We start from the raw sequence: 19,799 nt of genomic DNA, 5'->3' as shown, positions 1-19,799 counted from the left end.
ACAAACATCATGTGCGAATCATATAAAAAAACACCATCTAAATCTTAAGAAATCTATTTATACAGCTATTATTGTAATTAGTATTGTACTTCTTGTAGTTATTCAACTTTTAAAATTATCTGTTAGTAAAAAACTCATTTTAGATTTATATATTTTGAAAAAAAAAATGCATTTTTATTTAATTGGATAGAGAGCGCTAATAGTAGATTCTTATATATCTCATTTTTCTGTGAAAAGATTTCTGAATTTGAGTCCATATTCAATCAAGACTTACTTAAAAGTTAAAACTTATTCTGCGGTTCACTCTTGTTTTATATACAAACAAACTACCTGTCTACCTACATAACAATTAGATAAATAGTTCCAAAAATCATTTACCAACATTTTCATTTTCACTTCTTTATATATTATTATATAATAATTTTTCTGTGTGACTGTGTCATGTGTGTCACTAAATTTTTAGACTGGACTAATTTTGATAAAAAAAATTTGCGTGTATTTGAATGAGTCCCTGAGAGATTTTAAATTCAAATATAAGAATAGATAGGTGATGCTGCGATCTTGGAAATTTTGACATTGATATGTTTTATATGTTATAAACTTATAAAAACTTATGTATCTTTTACTATCTTAGATAGTTAGATGCTAATAATATCTGGCCATTCAACCGATTGGCGTGCGGTTTTTTTAAAATGAATGACACTACGGAACAAGATTTATATCCCCAACTTCCACCCACGAAATATTGAGCGATAACATATTAAATATATTAGTGGCTTCATCTTTCCTGGGAGATAACATTTTAATTTAGCTACCTAATGGCTAATACAAATAATAGTAAAACTTTTTCCCTGATAAGTCGAGCTTAAGCCGTGTGATACATAAGACTCAAACCGAAAAATATTTTCGGCGATTAAATTCGAACATGTTGAAACCGAATTTTGAGTCAGGGCGTCAGGCGATCGGTTCGGTACAAGTGTACATATACAAAATTGGGAATTTGTTTTTCTTCGATTCGGCCAGTTCGGGTCTAGTAGGTACGTACCTACATGCACGTCTTTTTAAGACAGTCAGAAGAATAAATTGTCAATATTCACTTATTTTTTCAGTTAATTTTAAAATAACGATTATTAAAATCAGTTATTAAAAAATTAACAATTTCCCAGTGAACCAATAGAGATAGAAAACTGAGGTACAATAATACCTAATATAGTAATATATTAATATATATTACTGTAGTTCGGACATAGATTTTAAACCTATTTCTGATGACTGATTCCTATAAGTTAACTGACAAGTGACTATTTAATTTTTAATTTTTTTAATAATCGGAAAATACACACATAAATGTTTAAAAGTTAAATAACGACGAGTATAAATAACGGATTGAACAAAGTTTGAACACTATAAGTATAATTTTAATGGACAACAAAATGAAAGAAGATGTAACTACCTATTATAATATTATGTTGCTTGCTCCCATGATGTAAACTCAAACAATAATGTATACTCATGATTTATATGCACTGATTATTATAACGTGAATAATAAAGTTTACAATGAAATATTAAAAAATCGATAAAAATGTTGAAAAATACTTTAAAAAATATTTAGTTCGACCCCAGACACCTAAGCAAAACGTATATTTTTTTAAATGGTAAAAAAAATAATACCGGGTGGGACAGTTTACTCTAGTTAATGTCATTGTTTTTCATTAGTTTAATACAACGAATAACAAGAATAAATAGATTCATTGAATATCAATGTTATTTGTAGATAGTAAAACATTTTTTTTCTGGTCTTAGAAGTGGCCTTATTTAAATTAAATTGACCCATAGTTACCATATCCCTGAATCAACTACTAGTTCTACAGTATATGTCAATACATATTTTACCTAAGTTTAAAACAGCTACCTATAAGAGTAATACATATTATACGAAATAATATTGTTATTTGAGAAATACGGTACCTATATATACCTAACTTTTTTGGTGAATGAAAATTAGTTCTAAACCTATCTATACCATTAAAATATACTTAATCTGACGACCGCATCTTCGTTCAGAATCGATTTTCTTATACAATACAATATAGATAGGTAATTTATATTAGCTACAATGGGGGTACACGCCAAATGCGTACCTATACGAGTGTTTATATTATATTAAAAATATAAACACACCGTAAGGTGTAATAGCATTAGGTATTTAACCATCAGAATTTCGACAACAAAACATCGTTCGTCGTTCGGTCGATATTACATTTTAATGTTTTACCTATTGTGCCCATCGGCTTCCGGTCTAGTGTCTACGGAGTAGCCACGAGCGGACTTAAGGTGGGTTTCCACTAGACCGTTGTACGTGCACGTTTATCAACACGCGCGCACGTACATACGGTTGTACAGACACGTCCTTCGTGAAAAATACTCTGGTAAGCACCAAGCACGGTACTTAACTGGTAAGCGCTTAATTTTAGCGGTAAATTAACTATAATTTGACTCAACTCTATAGTGTAAATACACTTTAATTAACTTTAAAAAAAATATAATTTAATATTATAATAACATGACACATTTTTAAGATTTTAAAATTGATTAATGCTGCTATCGCTCAAATTCGACCGTTAAACACACGGAAATAGTCAAACTAGATCCAACTTCGACATGGTATCGTGGTTATATATGTGGTAATAACGTATAAACTTTTTGGTACACCAAAAGCTTACCATGTATACCAACCAATCACAGAAAAGTATTTTTATGAACGTACATGTACACGTATGCAGTGAAAACCCGCCTTTATAATATCTTTAATGTTATCTTAAGACATGGTTAATGTTTATGGTCAATTATGGTATTGTAATGATACTATGATTGCCATTTCTTATAACCACGGTTTATTATTAGATAGATATCTTAAACCGTGCTTACAACTAAGTAATATCAAAGAACAAACGTAATACTGAAAAGAGTCATCATCATCGTGTTCCTTAATATAATAATATAGGTACAGTCGCTCGAATGTTCATATGATTAAGGACATCTATATGATCTAAGTTTTGTATTGTTATATCCTTGTTTCTATCCAAAACTGCTTACGGTTTTAAAATATACCTAAGATAAACAATCCCATCAGCCCTAACGATGCCCATCAACCATCAGGCACTTGGAAACAATTTATTCATTCTCCCTGCGTGCGTCTTTGGAACGGTTGTACGAGAAGGGCTGAATAATGTGTACCACCAAATAGTTTCTTTTCATGTTACAATTTATTAATAAGTGTTATCTCAATATCAATAGTGTATTATTCGTGTCGTTAATTAATATCAAGCCTATTCCTGCGTTCATCGAACTCCTAACAATAAGTCAGACCTAACGAACAAGTATAGGGGTACCGGGTAAGTTAATTTACTTCATAATAAAATCTTTATATACATGAATGCGTAGTCATATGTATGCATATATGGGTACATATAAGAGGGTAGTATTGGTAGTAATCCAGGCCGTATGCACAATGTATATGGATGGTTGATCACCTATAAGTGAAAAGAACTAAGAAGGTAAATACATAATATATTGCGTGAGCGTTTCTAACTCGCTTTACTATATAGTCGTAAACGCCGTCGCCGAGTAGGTATTAAACGGTACAATATGGGAAAACCCGAAAACGTACCAATGTTGTTACGCTCTCAGTATAATATTATGTTAATAATTGTTTTATGTCTATTATACTTTAATATCTTTTATACAAGAAATGTCGTTGCGTTTTAGCATTCAACTCCGAAATTTTAAAATGTAAATTATCAATAATGCCGACACACAATACACATAATAGTGTTTTATCTTTTTTTTAGGCTGGTTACTTTAATGGGTTGGATACCGATACCCTTCAAAATAAATACTGTACCTTAGGGCTTAGAAGATTTAATATTTCGCACCACCACTGGGACAAACACAGTCGATAAAACATTCTGTACAACGTAGGCGTGGTAGAAAAATACCATAAAATATAAATGATATAATATACTCTCCTTTTTCTTTAATATAATAATTCAAAATTATATTTTTGGATTTCCTGAGTTATGTACGATGTAACTACTTAAGTACTAAAGATATATATATTTTATAATGGTTTTACAAAAACTAGTACCTACTTATTTATTTTACTCGCGAGTAAAATATTATCCGCGGATAATTTTTACAAATTATAAAATGCTGATAGGTTAAATATTACCACCACCACAGGACACGCCTTAGGGCTTAGATGGTGTTAGAAATACCAATTATTCGAAAATACAAACTTTTTTATATTTAAAATTTTAAAAATCAAATTTTGTTTAACAACTGTACTACAATTAAAGAAAAAATGTGTGGGCAATGAGCATGCTAAATGAATCACCCTGTATAGTACATGATAAAACTATAAACGCAACTTCGCGAGGATCGCGATTCGCGACATTATTATCATTACTTGTAAGTTGTAGGTACCCTCTAGCCGTAGCTGTGACTTAAATACACGCGTATTATTACTATTATACAGTAATACGGTATAACCACTAGCCACTACGTCATAGCGAATCCGTCGTCACCGCCTTTGCGTCCCCATCGTCCGCCGTCACTTGCCATCACTGACAGTCCGTATTGAATTACGCTCGCGCTGCGAACGACGCACTTACCTTGTTTAATATTGTTATATTCGTATACAAATAGGTACGCATGTTTTCGTCCTGTTGCCACCTCACCCATAGTCACTGCCATACCACATTTATTGTTTGCTGTACGTTAGCAAAATATTATTACCGTTCTGCTGCACTAATTCTTACAAATACGGCAGTATCATTTCGGTCTATAAGTGATATAAGTCTGGAAAAAACTTCAAAATTGTTCTCTATAAATTGCAGATTATGATTTATGACTTATGAGTTATGAGTATTAAATAAAATATTTTAATGAATTATATTTAATAATTGAATAAGACAACACAATATAATATAATTAAATTTCTTATCTATTTTTAATGCATACAGTGATTCAACAATCATGTTCAATGCTCACCTCTATTTTTTATTTAATAATTTATTTATTCAAAAATTTTGATTTATGGGATTTTCAAGTAGGTACATAATATATTAAAACAATATTTTCAAATTCTTGAGATTTGTTATATTATATATAGGGATTACCTATTGAGAGTGTTATTATTGGAGATACAAGCTTCTGTTCTTAAAACGAAAACCTCTTTTTTCTATTAATTACTCATTAAGTATTTTTTTAAAAACTGTTATGTACCTAACTCTGTAAGTACACTTAATTATTATTATTATTATTAATTTTGATAGATTAATTTAATATTAATAATATTAATGACTAAAATTTTCAACACCATAGACCATCTTCCAATTTTATAATCATAGACATATTAGTAGGTACATTATAAAGTTAAATAATTTTGTAAATTATTCATTTAAATTTAAATTTTAATAGGTTAAATTTTTTAGAAAAATTATTCACTAAATAATTTACTAAAAAGGGGGGGGGGGGGTTCTTGTTTGGAAAATAGTAAGAAAATATGTATATTGTGTGTACGCCACAGAGTATTCCTTGAATAGTATACCAACATTTCAAGTAAGTATTTAAAAAAATAGTCTTAAAATATATTTAAAGATTCAAAAAATCAAATTTTGAATAACTGTATGTCTATATTATTGAAAAAAAAAATGGGATAAGCATATTTGATAAATTGTTGAATCAGTCTGTAAATACTAAATAGTGCATACCTATAATATACTATATTATAGTATATACATTTTAAAGTTAAGATAATAATATAAATAATATATTTGTTTTTATGTCATAGTTATTTTAAAACATAAATAATAAATAGTTTTTAACTAATAGTTTTGCTTTTATCGTTCTGACAAGGCGTTATCGTATTATCTGTCGTCATTATGTCATTAAATTTATGCGGGACGCACACCGCGCACCGCGCGCTTAAAATTTTACCATGTTTTTATTATTATTATGTGCCGCCTTTACAATTAAGCAACAGATATAATATAATAGATTAAGTATTATAATGTCCATTTGTGTGACTGCTGTATTTAAAATTTGAATGCGTGTAACTTTTCATGCCACTAAAATACTAAATATTATACTATTATTTTCATTTATTTTTCATATGCGGTTAATCGCATACTATATTTGTAAATCGCCGTTAGATCGCATAAATATAATATGACAGCCGAATTAACATTTTTCACTACTTTATGAATATTACTATTTATTATATACAATTAAATTTTTAGAGTATTTAGATTAGTCTAATACTTTAATATTTATACCACAAACCTATTCATAGCAGTCACAATAATTTCACATTCATCTTCGATCAACCAGTATTAACTTGTAAGTTGATATTACCTATCTATACAGTATACACTCACGACCCACTAACATTTAAAAAATATTCCCGTTTTAAAAGGGAGAGATTTTTAAATGCACATACAGCATAGTTTAATTTAATATACAAATAATTTTGACATGACCATCATTCACCAATCTTATCATTATTTTTTTTAAAATAAAAAAGCATACATGGCAATTCTCCAATTTTGTTAATAGGGATGTGCACTACTGGTATTAAAAAAACAACGGTTAAATTAAACTTTTGAAAAATCCACCCTCGTAACTCATAAATAATACATGAAAAGTACAGAAGAGGGTACCGTAGGATATAGATGAATACATTATATAATTTAAAATAAATTTCATATAATCTAAATTTATTGCACGTGCTTCGCACGACTTGAGAAAAAAATCATAACATAAAATGCAACTGTATAATAATTACCTAGGTCTATCGGAGTGACGAATGTAACAGTTTTTATTATGAGGACCTAAGTGTAAAATACCGCAGATATTATAATATTATACAATATTCTTCTAATAGTGGAGTCTGCGGGGGAGATAATAATGTCGTACTAGTCACGAGATGGGGTTGGCAGACGCCTCCATAGCCCACGTCATAAAATCCATACGGCTGTGCAAACAGAGTACAGACGGCCTGACTCCGCAGGCGCATGTTATTTAATTTCTATTGACGGATCGGCGTCGACGCATTATGTTGCCTTCATCATCATTGTCGTCGTCGTCGTCGTCGTCATCGTCGTCATCGTTGTTAATATTTGTTTTATTTGTTTTGTTATTTTTATTATTGTTGTGTTATATTGAACAGTTTCGGCGGCGTCACAACCGATTTTTATACGAGTACGATGAATAGATCATACGGGCGATAGTGAGCGGCGGGCGACGACGCGACAACGGTGGTGGCCACGAACGTGGAAGGGATCGGTCACGGGGAGCGTGTCGGTTGACTGCGGCGAGTCAAAGTCGTACCGTTCTCGCGCTCAACAGGTCCGGCGTTATATCTCCGTGCGACGTGCTGCTCGCAGCAGATTTATAGCGGCGTGCCATATCGCTCCGGACAGACCGTCAACGTGCCTGGTAAATATTCAGCCGAAAAACAACATTATTATTCCATTGCCACGTCGTATTTTGTTTTCCTCACTCCGGGGACCAATCTGTGCAGTGCGCGTGTCTCATCGCACGTCCCGTGCATCCACACACCCACACTTCCGCACACTCGCACTCCCACGCACGCACACACACACACACACACATATTGTCGTTTCGCGGGGGGCTATATAGTCTGAGAGCGGCTCTTTGCGCGTGCGTGGATGCGTGCGCTTTTATATCGCGCGCCCCATACAAAAAAAAAACGGTTCGCTCATCGGATCTCCGGCCCTCGCGTGAGCGACGGGTGCCGTGGTACTCGTCTGCGGACGGTTCTGCGGATCGCACTGTGCCGGTGGTCATGACGTTCCGGACCAAGGGCCTCAACAAGCAGCAACAACAGCTACAGCGCGGGCAACAGGACTCGCACTATCCCAACAACAATCACCGACTGCACCGAAACCGTTACGACGACGAAGGCGATGACGAAAACACCTGCACGGGCACGGTGGCCGACCATCAGCCACCGTCATTCGTAGCTTTGGGTGACGCGGACAAATGTATACACAAGGTAAGGAGATACCGCGCATCAGCATATATTTACTTGTATATTATTAGGTTTTTTCGTTTCTCGTAGTCAGCAAAGTACCATCGTGTACTTGTATTATTATTATAATACGTATACTTAGTGATGTCACCGGCGTGCCGGACGACATTGGAACTGCGCCGTGAACCCGGAACGCGACTTTAAAGCGAGAGTAACTCAGAGAAAGAGAGAGAGAGAGAGAGAGAGAGAGAGTGGAGCTAGATCTAAAGTGAGAGGAAACTCTACCGCTCACGTGTAAACGCGCGCGCGGTCGCGGAAACAGAAACCTGTATATATTGGCGCACTCCTTTCTCCGTGAGCGAACGGTCGAGAGAGCGGACTCAACGAGACATGATGATGATTATTATAAAGGTGGACGATCGTATAATAAACGCCACCGTTCGCGAAGATGTATCGCAAAAAAAAACGATTTATTGTTTTATCGAATTATAGTCAGTGCTAGAATAAAAAAAAAAAATTGAAGAGGGATGCAAAAGTGTAAACATTTATGTGCGTATACCTAAAGATTTGAGTGTCTAATTGATTAGGAATTAATAAGATTTATTTTAATTATATAGAAGGAGAACGTTAAAATATTTTTTTGCGGAAAGAATAGGAACAATCTCCCCTCTCCCGAATTCAAGCTCTACGTATAGATCACGTACACGCTTCGATTATAAGTCTCGGCGATCGTTGGACGTGTACGTGATAGATATTGCAGTGTCATTTAACCACCGAATGTTTAAATGTATAATATACACATTATACATAAGTTAATATAGGTAGTTTACTTGATATGGGAATATTTACAGTTACGTCATCTCATTGACAGTAAATCACCATCGTGTGGTATATTAATCGTATAGTCATTCGTCGCTAACATATGGTAGCCGTGCTGAAGTCTCGGCGGTAGAACGGTTGCACCCCGATCGGGAGGAACCGCCGTCGTACAACCGCTCCCCATCGATTCCCAGTATTCCCACCCGCGCGCGCTTTTACGCAAAATATCTATACACACACATTTATAATATATATAGTCTGTTGCCAAAACGGCCTTCTCGGAAAAATCAATTTTCTCTCGGTGTTTGACTATATTTATACAAATGTATATAATATAATATATATGTATAATACATGTTGTATTTATTTTGTTTATGTAGCCATATATCTAATAATGTAGATATAATATGTTTTAAATGCATATAATACATAGGAGTAAATAATATATACGTTTTTAATATATGTATCTATTGATCGTAGACACACATCTCTGAGACTACTTTAAGCCAAAGTAAAAAACATTTTTTGAGAGATTTAATTTATTTTATTTTAATTTTTCTAGAAAAAGTTAGTTTAAGATTCTTCAAGTTTTGAATAGAGCTGCAGTTAAACCAAGTAGTCGCTTTGCGGTGTCGCGACTTATACATAAAAATATATAATTTTTATATGGCTCTATACTCTATAGTCTATACACAATACACATACCTGTATTTTTTACTGCTTATTTTACTTATAGACACATTCACACACACACATAGTATATATAAGTATATTATAGTCAATGCACTGCAGTAGTCCGCATTACCATTGCCATTTATTTACCACATAATATTTGACGCCGAAAATTGAATTTCCATACAGACGTTTTACCGTTGATTTTGATTATGACGTGTACCTTACCTACATGTTTGTGTACGTCTCGGACTAATTCATGTTACATATAGCTGTTTGTTGTTGCGCTGAACACAATTTATATACGTACACATATACCTGTAATAATAATACGACTAGATTTTTAAAAATATTATTGAGGTTGTTGATTTTACTTCCTATCGTTAATTAAAATAATTATTATACAGTCATATTCTAGAATAATGTTTCAGCATATAATATATTCGTTCTTTCTAAGTTGCAACATGTATATATATTAATAGCTCCGGATCATATTTCTGTAACTGTACAAAAATGACATCAATATACCTTAAAATAATTTGTATGAGTAAAATATAAATACTGAAGTAAACATATGTTTCCACACGGCTACGCCTTAGAATGCGCAGTAGAGTCTTGAGATATAATGTTCACGTAAGTCGCGCGCACAAAGAAAAGTAAAAAAAAAAATCACTTATAAATTATGGTAGTCACGGATGAAAAGCAATGAAATTGACCGCGATATACCAAATTGTGTATTCATATATTATATCAATCATTGCATGCTTCTAACTACGTTTTAGAGATCGATATAATATTACTAAAATATGTTTAAATATATTTAGAGTGTGTGTACTGTATACTGTATATCTATTAGCTATTAGTATAAATATTATAATTATTTGTAGTAGAATATATTATTATAATAATAATTTATAATGTAATTGGTGGCGAATACTAGTTAGGAGAGTGATATAGGGAAATCACCCCTTCCTCATGGTCCGAGTTTCAAAAAATGTATTTAATGTTATATTTTTTAAACTAAGTCTAAGTGTATATAATATTAAATTTTAATGGGATTTGATACACTGTTTTTAAGGAGTTAAATATAGGCAATTTTCTAGGTATGTACGTGCGTGTCATGGGAATATGTGAAGTAATAATTAATTAATCATTATAATAATATTATAATTTGTACGGTGTGACTATAGTGTAAAATAGCTGGAAACTCTTGCACATGCACGCATGCACATGTAAACGCTTAAACGAATATTATTATTATTTTTTTTTTTGGTTTGTATCAAGTTTTTGCCAGTTATATTGACTAATCCAATCACTCGGAAAGATGTCTAAAACCTAATTTAATTACTTCATGAAGTTTATCTTTTCGTCTTACATTTTTAAGTCAATTAACTTTTAGTATATTATATAAAATTTTTAAAAAAAAAATGTTGAAAAGTGTAAAAGCTTAAATTAAAATAAGCGGAAAAGTCGTTTTCAAATAATCTTTGTGGTGAATTCAATTATTTCGGAAGAATTAATCGTAAGATTGTAGTCGGTACAAATATGTAATTGGCGTATAAGATAGATTTACTCTAGTGTAGAATTCAGTTAAAGAAAAATGTATTATGTTTAATCAAGGAAAATTTTTACCCCGTGCGACAGAATAGGTACTCATATAAGTCATAACCCGCGTGACCTACTGAAGGTTAAGACTAAATACCCTTAAAAATTAGATAGGTATTAAATATTAATTTTAAGTAAAATACTATACGATATAGAATTTTTATAGACATTATTAGGTAATATAGTTAATACCTATTAAACTTATGGAATTTGTATTAAATGGAATTTGTATTTATTTATTATTATTATTTTTTAATAAAAAGCTTTATCTATCTCTATCTACTTTCTCCTCACGCATTATTGTATTGCAAATATTTGGAGCTTCAAAATAAAATTTAAAAAATCACCCCCTCCCTTAATTGAACCACTTTTGGATTAGATAAAATGAATCAAACTATTTAATTAAACTAAAATTAATATTTTGTACTAATACAGTAGTACCTATAGAGCAACTATATTACCTATTAAGTAGATTATAAGTATCTATGTAGAATTATTTATTTTTAACCATGGTTTTATTTTAATTATGAATTATGATTGAAAATTATTAATTTAAAACTTTAAAAGTGTATAGTTAGCTTACGACTTTATGAATTAAAATTATTAAACTATGGTTAAAGAATAAAATTAAGCACTATTTATATCTAGCCAATAGCCACTTATAGATATATGAATTCAACGTTGCATCGTTGAAGTCACTTAATTTTATTATCAACAGTTATTTTCTATGGTACATAATATGTGATCTGTGTTGGTATAGCCATTATAGATAGCAACATTTTTTTAACGATATAATCGATGAATTAAATACTATATTATTGTATCTGTAATAGAATATAAATAATATTTGCTGTTTTAACATGATTTTAAGGGCCTAGTTTAGTAGTACGAAAAAAGTGTTATCCTCTCCCCATAATATAAAACTGGTTTTTGTAATAATTTATGGTTGAATAATGAAATGGAAATGATTATAAACAATACTCACTTAAATTGTTTTAACAATTTAACATAAATTATAATACATACCTACCTATAATACCTGCCTATGTTATATACATATGTATAAATGTATAATATGTACGTACATTTAGTTAATTTAGATTATCGTGTGATAAATGTTGAAACTGTAATTGTTTACAATTTTTAAAAACGTTTTCGTTTCGATGTATTATTTTCATTAATTGCATTTTGAAAACAAAGTTTAGTTTGATTTAATGATGTTGTTGTCTTATTGTATTGTAGTACACAGTTTTGACATTGGTCGATAAACGTTTCATGTTATCGATTTTGTTTATTTATTGTCTTAGACTTTGGTAATAACTAATAACTAATAAATAATAAACAATGTACCTACTACTCGTAATGATGACAATTTACTGAATATAGTTCATGTTGCATAAATATTATTATACATAATATTAGTATTTAATATTTATGTATACAAAAATATGTTTTAATAGATACGATATGGACATTATGGTAAACACTTTTGATACTAACTTTATAAAGCATTATGTTTTTTTATTGTTGTTGGAGTTATGAGACTTGAATCTGTTAAAAATTAACTATGGTTGTTTATTAGTATTTTATACTTTTCTAAAATGTTTAATTGTATAGGTATACACTATACACCATATTGTACAACTGTACCTAATACCTGCAATTAATACAGATTATTTTATTATAATATAAGAATTTAACAAATTAAGCATTTAATTGAATAGTTGGATTAATGGCAGTTAAAACTTAAATATTATTGGACCTTGGTAGGATGATAAATTACTGAAATACTAAATAGCACCTAAAGTGTATAATATTCTATATTTTAGTACCTAATTTAGTATTTATGTATATAAAAATAATAAATTTAATAGCTAAAAATAAAATTAACTTAAAAATTAATTAATTGCACGACCTGATTATCGGAATAAAAATCGTTGACCTTTGTTTTTATGACAATGATTTTTTGTATTTTCCCAACAGTAAATTGTATTATGATGAAAAATAAATATACTTCAGTATAATTTTTAAGAAATTTTTCTTTTATTAATTATTATTATTGTTAATTCATCTCAAAATGTTTTATAAATGTTTGTGATCTAATGCTTGTAAATTGTATACTAAGTTTAAAGTTTGTGTTTAAACTATTAAATGAATACATGTATTATGAATTTAATTTAGTGTTTAAGATAAATGACTTTACATTATGGTTTAATGATACATGAGTACAAATTATATATAAATTATGTAGTATTGTGGTCATTTTGACTTATGGATGTCGTGTACTATACTCACTATTTTTTTTTTGACCCACGCGCAACATAGCAAATTTGAATACAGCAATAACAATCTTGTATAATTAGCTTTAATGTCAGAGTGAATTGAGTGGACAACTATATTCTATATTATCTATAAGATATTAGACAACTAATAATTAAAAACATTGGATTTTTTAAGATATTTCAATTTACAAGTTATAATAGATAATACGTAAAATATTGCGATTTAAAAATACTTATATATAAAAAAATTTGAATATCTTGAAAACATGCAACGTAAAAACAAAAATCAAGTTCTTAACTTTAAGTTAGATAATATGATAATTCACTTTAATAGGTACTAAAAAAATAACACAATATTGGTTCTGTTTAATAGTTTTGATCTCAAATTTGCCTTGTTGCGTGTGATCAGAGAGAGAAAATAATCAGTTAACATTAGCTCATAGTTCAATACATACCATACCTATAGTTGGTTAATTTATAGTTATACTTTTTAACGATCGCCACAGACATTATAATCACCAGCGACGATAGATCATAAGTAACGATTGGGAAAATTTATGTTTTTAAGTTTATTCCAACCTGTTTGATGTCAGATAAGCATGTTTTTCGTTTATTAGTCGCTACCATTTTAGCCTACTGGCGTCCAATATATAATAACATCTCTAATACATGATCAAAAAAATGAAACGTACACTTGTGCACTCTGTAAACAATATACTTATATAGATTACGATGTATATATAAAATTTGCCGTTTTTCTCCTTGCAATACTATCAGAGACTATTAGAAACTATCGAGTAAGTCTGGTAGTAAATAATACTTATATTATATAAATTAAAAACATTATATTTTGAATATCTAATTAAATATTTTTGAAATGTGGATGTGTATGCGTGTGATTGTAAAAACGGACTTTAGATAGTAGCGCAGTCTAACGGTAAGTTTAACAATAATGAAGGGGAAAAATAATGTGTAGCGCATATTATAGTGCGTAAAAGCGCACTTATTTTACGGACAAAGAGGGAGAGAAGAGGATGTCCGCCGTCGCGGTCCTTGACCTTCGAAATCGTTTTGGACGAGTATAATATAATAAACTTTGAGTTTGTGAAAACATCGCCCATCATTCAAAAGAACATTTACAATAATATATCTATGATGGTGTACATACGTAGTGTAAATCGGTCAGCTAAATATCAACAGGTGCCTCGAAAGGTATTTTGATTTGATCAGAAGGAACTGAGGAGGTACTGCATAGTATAATATAATATATATATTTATTAATTTATATAATTGAATAATATACCCAGTAGTTAGCTGTAATTATTGCGGTAATAATTCGTACCTATAATATCACTACCTAATACCTATACGTATAATGGTGGTAGGTACTATTATAGTACCTATATAGTCAAAGAGGGACTAAGGAGTACCTATATAATATATGACAGGAAGAGATGTGGACTATCCAACAATAGAGCACGACATATTTGTGAATGTGTGTCGTGTGAGTGTGTGACGTAGTATTTATTTAACATTGAATTCCTGCAAAGTAGTTATAATTATATACATTTCTGTCGGGGATTTTAGTGAAAGTCCATCGGCTTTATTACGCGTATAATATAATATTATCAATTATGTATACTTACTATAGCTCTTTTATTGGGTATACATTTTCTTACGTCCCAATATTTTATTCGTAATCTACAAATCCGGACATAGATGTATATTGTATACATTTTATAATTATTTTTATAACGCTATATACACGACGTTCATACATTATTTTTGTATGATGATGTGGAGGGGTTAGTGTAAAAAAACAAAACATACGAACAAATAATAAAAATTCTATAAGATATTTATAATTTCCTAAATAATAAACTGTCATGACTATATTTATTATATGACATAATTGTAGGTGAAACTCGAGCTTCCCTAACTCAATGGCCTAGTTATTAGTTACTCTTCATTTATGTTTGCGACGTTTTTTTTTTATTAGCTTTAAACAAATAGTTGTTACAGCTTAAAAATTATGAAGTCAAACGTATTTTTATAAATTATCTGTCATAGATAGTAAAACGCTTAGTGATAATATGAATATTGCGTTTTACAATCATCGCGTATAGATCCAATTTAACCTGTGATGCATGGTGAGATACTGAGATTGGTAATTAGATCAATTATTGTTCATATCTCGTTACTCATCTATATACATGACTTCATAATATATTATGGAATTTCACAGTACTCTAATATAAGTACTGATAGAATAAATAAAATAAAAATTCTTATTGTACTCTACTGCATCAAAATCTTTTATTGTTAATTAATAATTATTATATTATTTTTTTCAATCTGTAGAGGGATTTAATTGTTACATCTCTCTTGTATATGACTCTATATGACGTGAATAATTATTAAATGAAGTAATAAATTCTAATTTATATTACGATTCAACTGATGACCATAGATTTCAATAACCTAGTTATTTTATTATGAACGGTAAATACATACGAATGTTTGCTTTTATTAAAATTTGTTTTTGATCGTCCCAAATTAATTTCACATCTACTCATATATCATAATACCATATCATCATAATATATAAATGTATTATGTATAATTACGTACAAATTAATAAATATTTGTATCTATCGGTTTATTTTAGATCGTAGAACAGTTGTTAATAGTTTTAGGTGTTTTTTCGTTGGATTTAGAAGACGTTTTCTTCATATATTAAAATAACTAATAATAAACACGTCAATAATTCGTTTACTAAGAAATATAATAGATTTAATATGTATACGTTTCGTCTTCCACCTTTCATAGTTCGGTAGGCACCTGCAAATAATATAGTATTTACATTATAAAATAAGTTTCATTGTCACAAAAATTATATTATGAGCAATGATAGCTATCGTGTATGTAAAAAGGTGCTCAATCACCGCTTTCATGGATAATAATATGTATTCACACATACACATTACACTTGGTGTATGTGAAGTGAATGCATTTTAATACCCAAAAGTTTTTATATGGCCATCTAAAAGAACTTTAAATGTTGATAGGTTAAAGTTTTTTTTTTAAATAAATATTTTTTGCGTTACCCGAAGCTCAAAATACTGGTAGGGAGTACTAGTTCTTTTAAGTGAGCACCTGTAAAATTTTTCGAGATAGCCGCTATATTGATTGGAATATTGGAATCTAACTATTAGGTAGGTATTTAAAAATTGCTTGTATAACATACATTTTTATGCTCAGTTTTACTTTATAATTATTATTTCATTTTTAAGTAACCTGGTACTTAATCTACAAAACCTCCTACAATTGTTTTAAATCAAACGAAATTATACTGATTTTCTCAATTACTTTTAAGTATTTTATTGTATACCTACTTTATATATACTGTATTATTAATAATATCTAATAGAAAAATAAATTACATATAACAGTTATAACAATATATTGTATGCGTGTGATAAAATATCTTTAGTAATTAGTCAGTCTCCACTCAGATTAGGTTTTTGTATACTTGTATGATTTATCATTGAGTTCAAATTTAACACATCCATTACAGTAGCTTATTCAATGGACAATGAGTGATGAGAATCCTCTCCATTCTACACATAGGTACTATAATATAGTAGAATAACTTCTTCAGTTTTTAATTAAACTATTCTATGTAAAATATATTTATTTTTTTAATTAATTTATCATTGAAAACATTTACTGCAGTATTTTCAATTTACAATTAATTTCTCAAAGATTATTTGATTTTTTAGTTGCACTCCTGTTTACTTTTTGTGTAATATTGAGTCAATAAAAAAAATTTTTTCTATCATAGGTTGTTAGTCTTTGTTAATTGATACCTACATGTTATGTATAGGTTCTAGGTATATATATCGAATTTATATATAAATACTTGAAACAAATTATCTGAAATTAATTTCTAAATTTTTTTTTTTGAACTTTGAATTTTTTATAAATTTTTTTTTTACAACATGTACAAATATGATACTTATTAAGTTGATATAAAATAAGATATAAGATAAAATAAATTGGATAAATAATAAACAATAGTATAAAGACTTAAGACTTGAGTGAAGATAGCTATCCAGTGATAGAACTTTGTGAATTTTAAATAAAATCTTTATTTAATGAGCCTCGATTCTGATAATAATTTTAAGTAAATGTAAAAATGAACTTGTTTGTAACAAAAATTCAAAAGTCTATTGTTTAAATGATTTCAAGGTATTTTAACAACTGTTCAAACAGGTTTTTCTCTATATTGGTTTAACTGTATGCTCTTGGCGATGCACTATAGGTACCTAGTTGGACGAATTAACATGTATATGTAACTACAGACAGTTGTCATGATAGGTACGTATGGAAAATTTGCATTTGTTATTTATAGTCGTGTAGAAATAAACGGAATATTCAAGCCGGTAATTAAACACTATAATATCAAAATTCAGTAAATAGTGGTGACCGGTGTGGCGTCTTGTGACTTGTGAGTATACATAATATATAATACATTTATTAGTATATTATACACAAAAGTCAAGAATGTATACATATTTTATTATACACTACGCAAATGTATAGTCTAAAAAAACAAAATTATATAAATATGTGGAACACTAGTGGAAATATAAAATTATACATATAAAACCTTGAGATTATTTAACAATAAATATGATGAATAATTTTTATTTCATCATTAAGCTGTTCCGATTCATGAACTTTGTGTAGGTATGTGTATAATATTATAAAAATCAAACAGTAGCTGGTACCACTGAAATAAAATCTAAACCGACATACTTTTGTGTACATACAAAAGACTATTGAGGAAATCCGTCATTATTCAATAAAACGTATATGCCCAGAAAACTGGTTTATTACGCGTATAATTGTTGAATTGTGCCAACATGTAGTAGTGGGACAATATTGTACAATGTATAATATACGTCGTACAGTATTAAAATAGTACTAAAATAAGTTTCATATTTTCAAAGTATAGATTATTTCTAGTTACAATTTTTTTACGTAATAAAATAAAAACAAATAATAATTTTCTCCATATAATCATTACCATATAGTATTTACATTACACTGTAGTTTCATTAGAGTTTGTAGTGAAGTACGAAATTTGTATAGTTGGTATGTTACGTATACCTATATAGTTTGATATAAATTTAAACAAATAATTGATTTATTATTACCTTTATACGTTCGATTTTATTTATCTAACATCGAACATGTGTTATTGGAACTTTTTAATTTATAATTCCCTAAAAATATAGTGAATATAATGGTTTTGAAACATTTCAAAACGAAATTTCATATTAAAGTATTATAATTTATTTCATGGTATATTATATATGCAATATTCTGCAGTACTTGTCACGTTAAATTCTACAATATCATATTATTTTAATTAAATATGTTATAGTTTAGCTATATTTTTTAATAATCAAATATTAACTAACAAACATGTTCTGTTCAAAATAATTAATAGAATAGGTATAATATTAGTACTTAGGTACATAAATAATTTATTCATATAGTGGTTCGTTATCAAAAATAGGTTATGAGTTATGAGTTTATGACTATTGACTATAATAATTAGTCGTCGAGTATAATTGTAGTGAAATGAAATTGATTAATAATCTAAATAATTATACATGTTGAGTTACGCATCATTTTATGGTCTATACTCTGTAGTTACTAGTTATACGTAGTTCTTGAGGGAATTGACTTTCCTCCCTTGTGAATTTTGGCATGTGAAAAATGAAAATATATAGATTATATTATTGAGCATACTTTTTAATTCGCTCGTTTAAGAGCATACGTTTGATACTTAAGTTCACAACATGGACGACTTTAATAGTTTAGTCTATAACTATAAACAATTTTACATAATTATAGTACGCGTGTTTTACAAAATACGACTTAACTTAATATTTATTTAAATACTTATTATGAAAATTCAGTGGCATATTTACGGGGGAGTATGGGGGATGGATCCCCCCTTGCTCTTTTTTTACCTACTCGTAAGTTTAATAATGTTGGTAAGTGTACCTTCCCCCCACCATCGAGGAAATTATGTTTTTCAACGTATATCCCCCCCTGGACAAAATCCTAAATACGTCACTGAAAATTGTAATTAACGTTTTTGGAATTTTCAATAAAATATATTTATGACATGTGCCTATATACATTAAAAATATACCTTTCAAAGTAAATGATTAAATATTATACTTTTAAAGAATATTATATTTTTTATTTGTATTTATAGTTATATCCGCTATAATAGTGCTCCTGTAAATATAATATTTATTATGTTATACACTTATTCTAATT

The 19,799-nt window shown here is 29.3% G+C and overlaps 1 protein-coding gene across 3 annotated transcripts in view; it reads left to right on the top strand.

Annotated features, from left to right (window-relative positions):
* The first annotated feature begins 7,081 nt into the window (after nt 1–7,081).
* The window catches only part of LOC114120079 (la-related protein 4), a 37,475-nt gene continuing 24,757 nt past the window's right edge, over nt 7,082–19,799 (top strand). For 2 of the 3 annotated variants that reach the window (XM_050198815.1, XM_027981884.2), the window contains exon 1: nt 7,082–8,082. In XM_050198815.1, the coding sequence (XP_050054772.1) occupies nt 7,873–8,082 (210 nt within the window). In that variant the 5' untranslated portion in view covers nt 7,082–7,872. The remainder of the gene's footprint in view (nt 8,083–19,799) is intronic. The other variant, XM_027981883.2, reaches the window with a different exon arrangement.

The sequence above is a fragment of the Aphis gossypii genome, chromosome 1 (assembly GCF_020184175.1).
Source record: "Aphis gossypii isolate Hap1 chromosome 1, ASM2018417v2, whole genome shotgun sequence".
NCBI classification, from domain to species: Eukaryota; Metazoa; Arthropoda; class Insecta; order Hemiptera; family Aphididae; genus Aphis; species Aphis gossypii.
The sequence above is the reverse complement of the archived record's forward strand: the minus strand, read 5'-3'. Positions and strand labels throughout refer to the sequence as shown.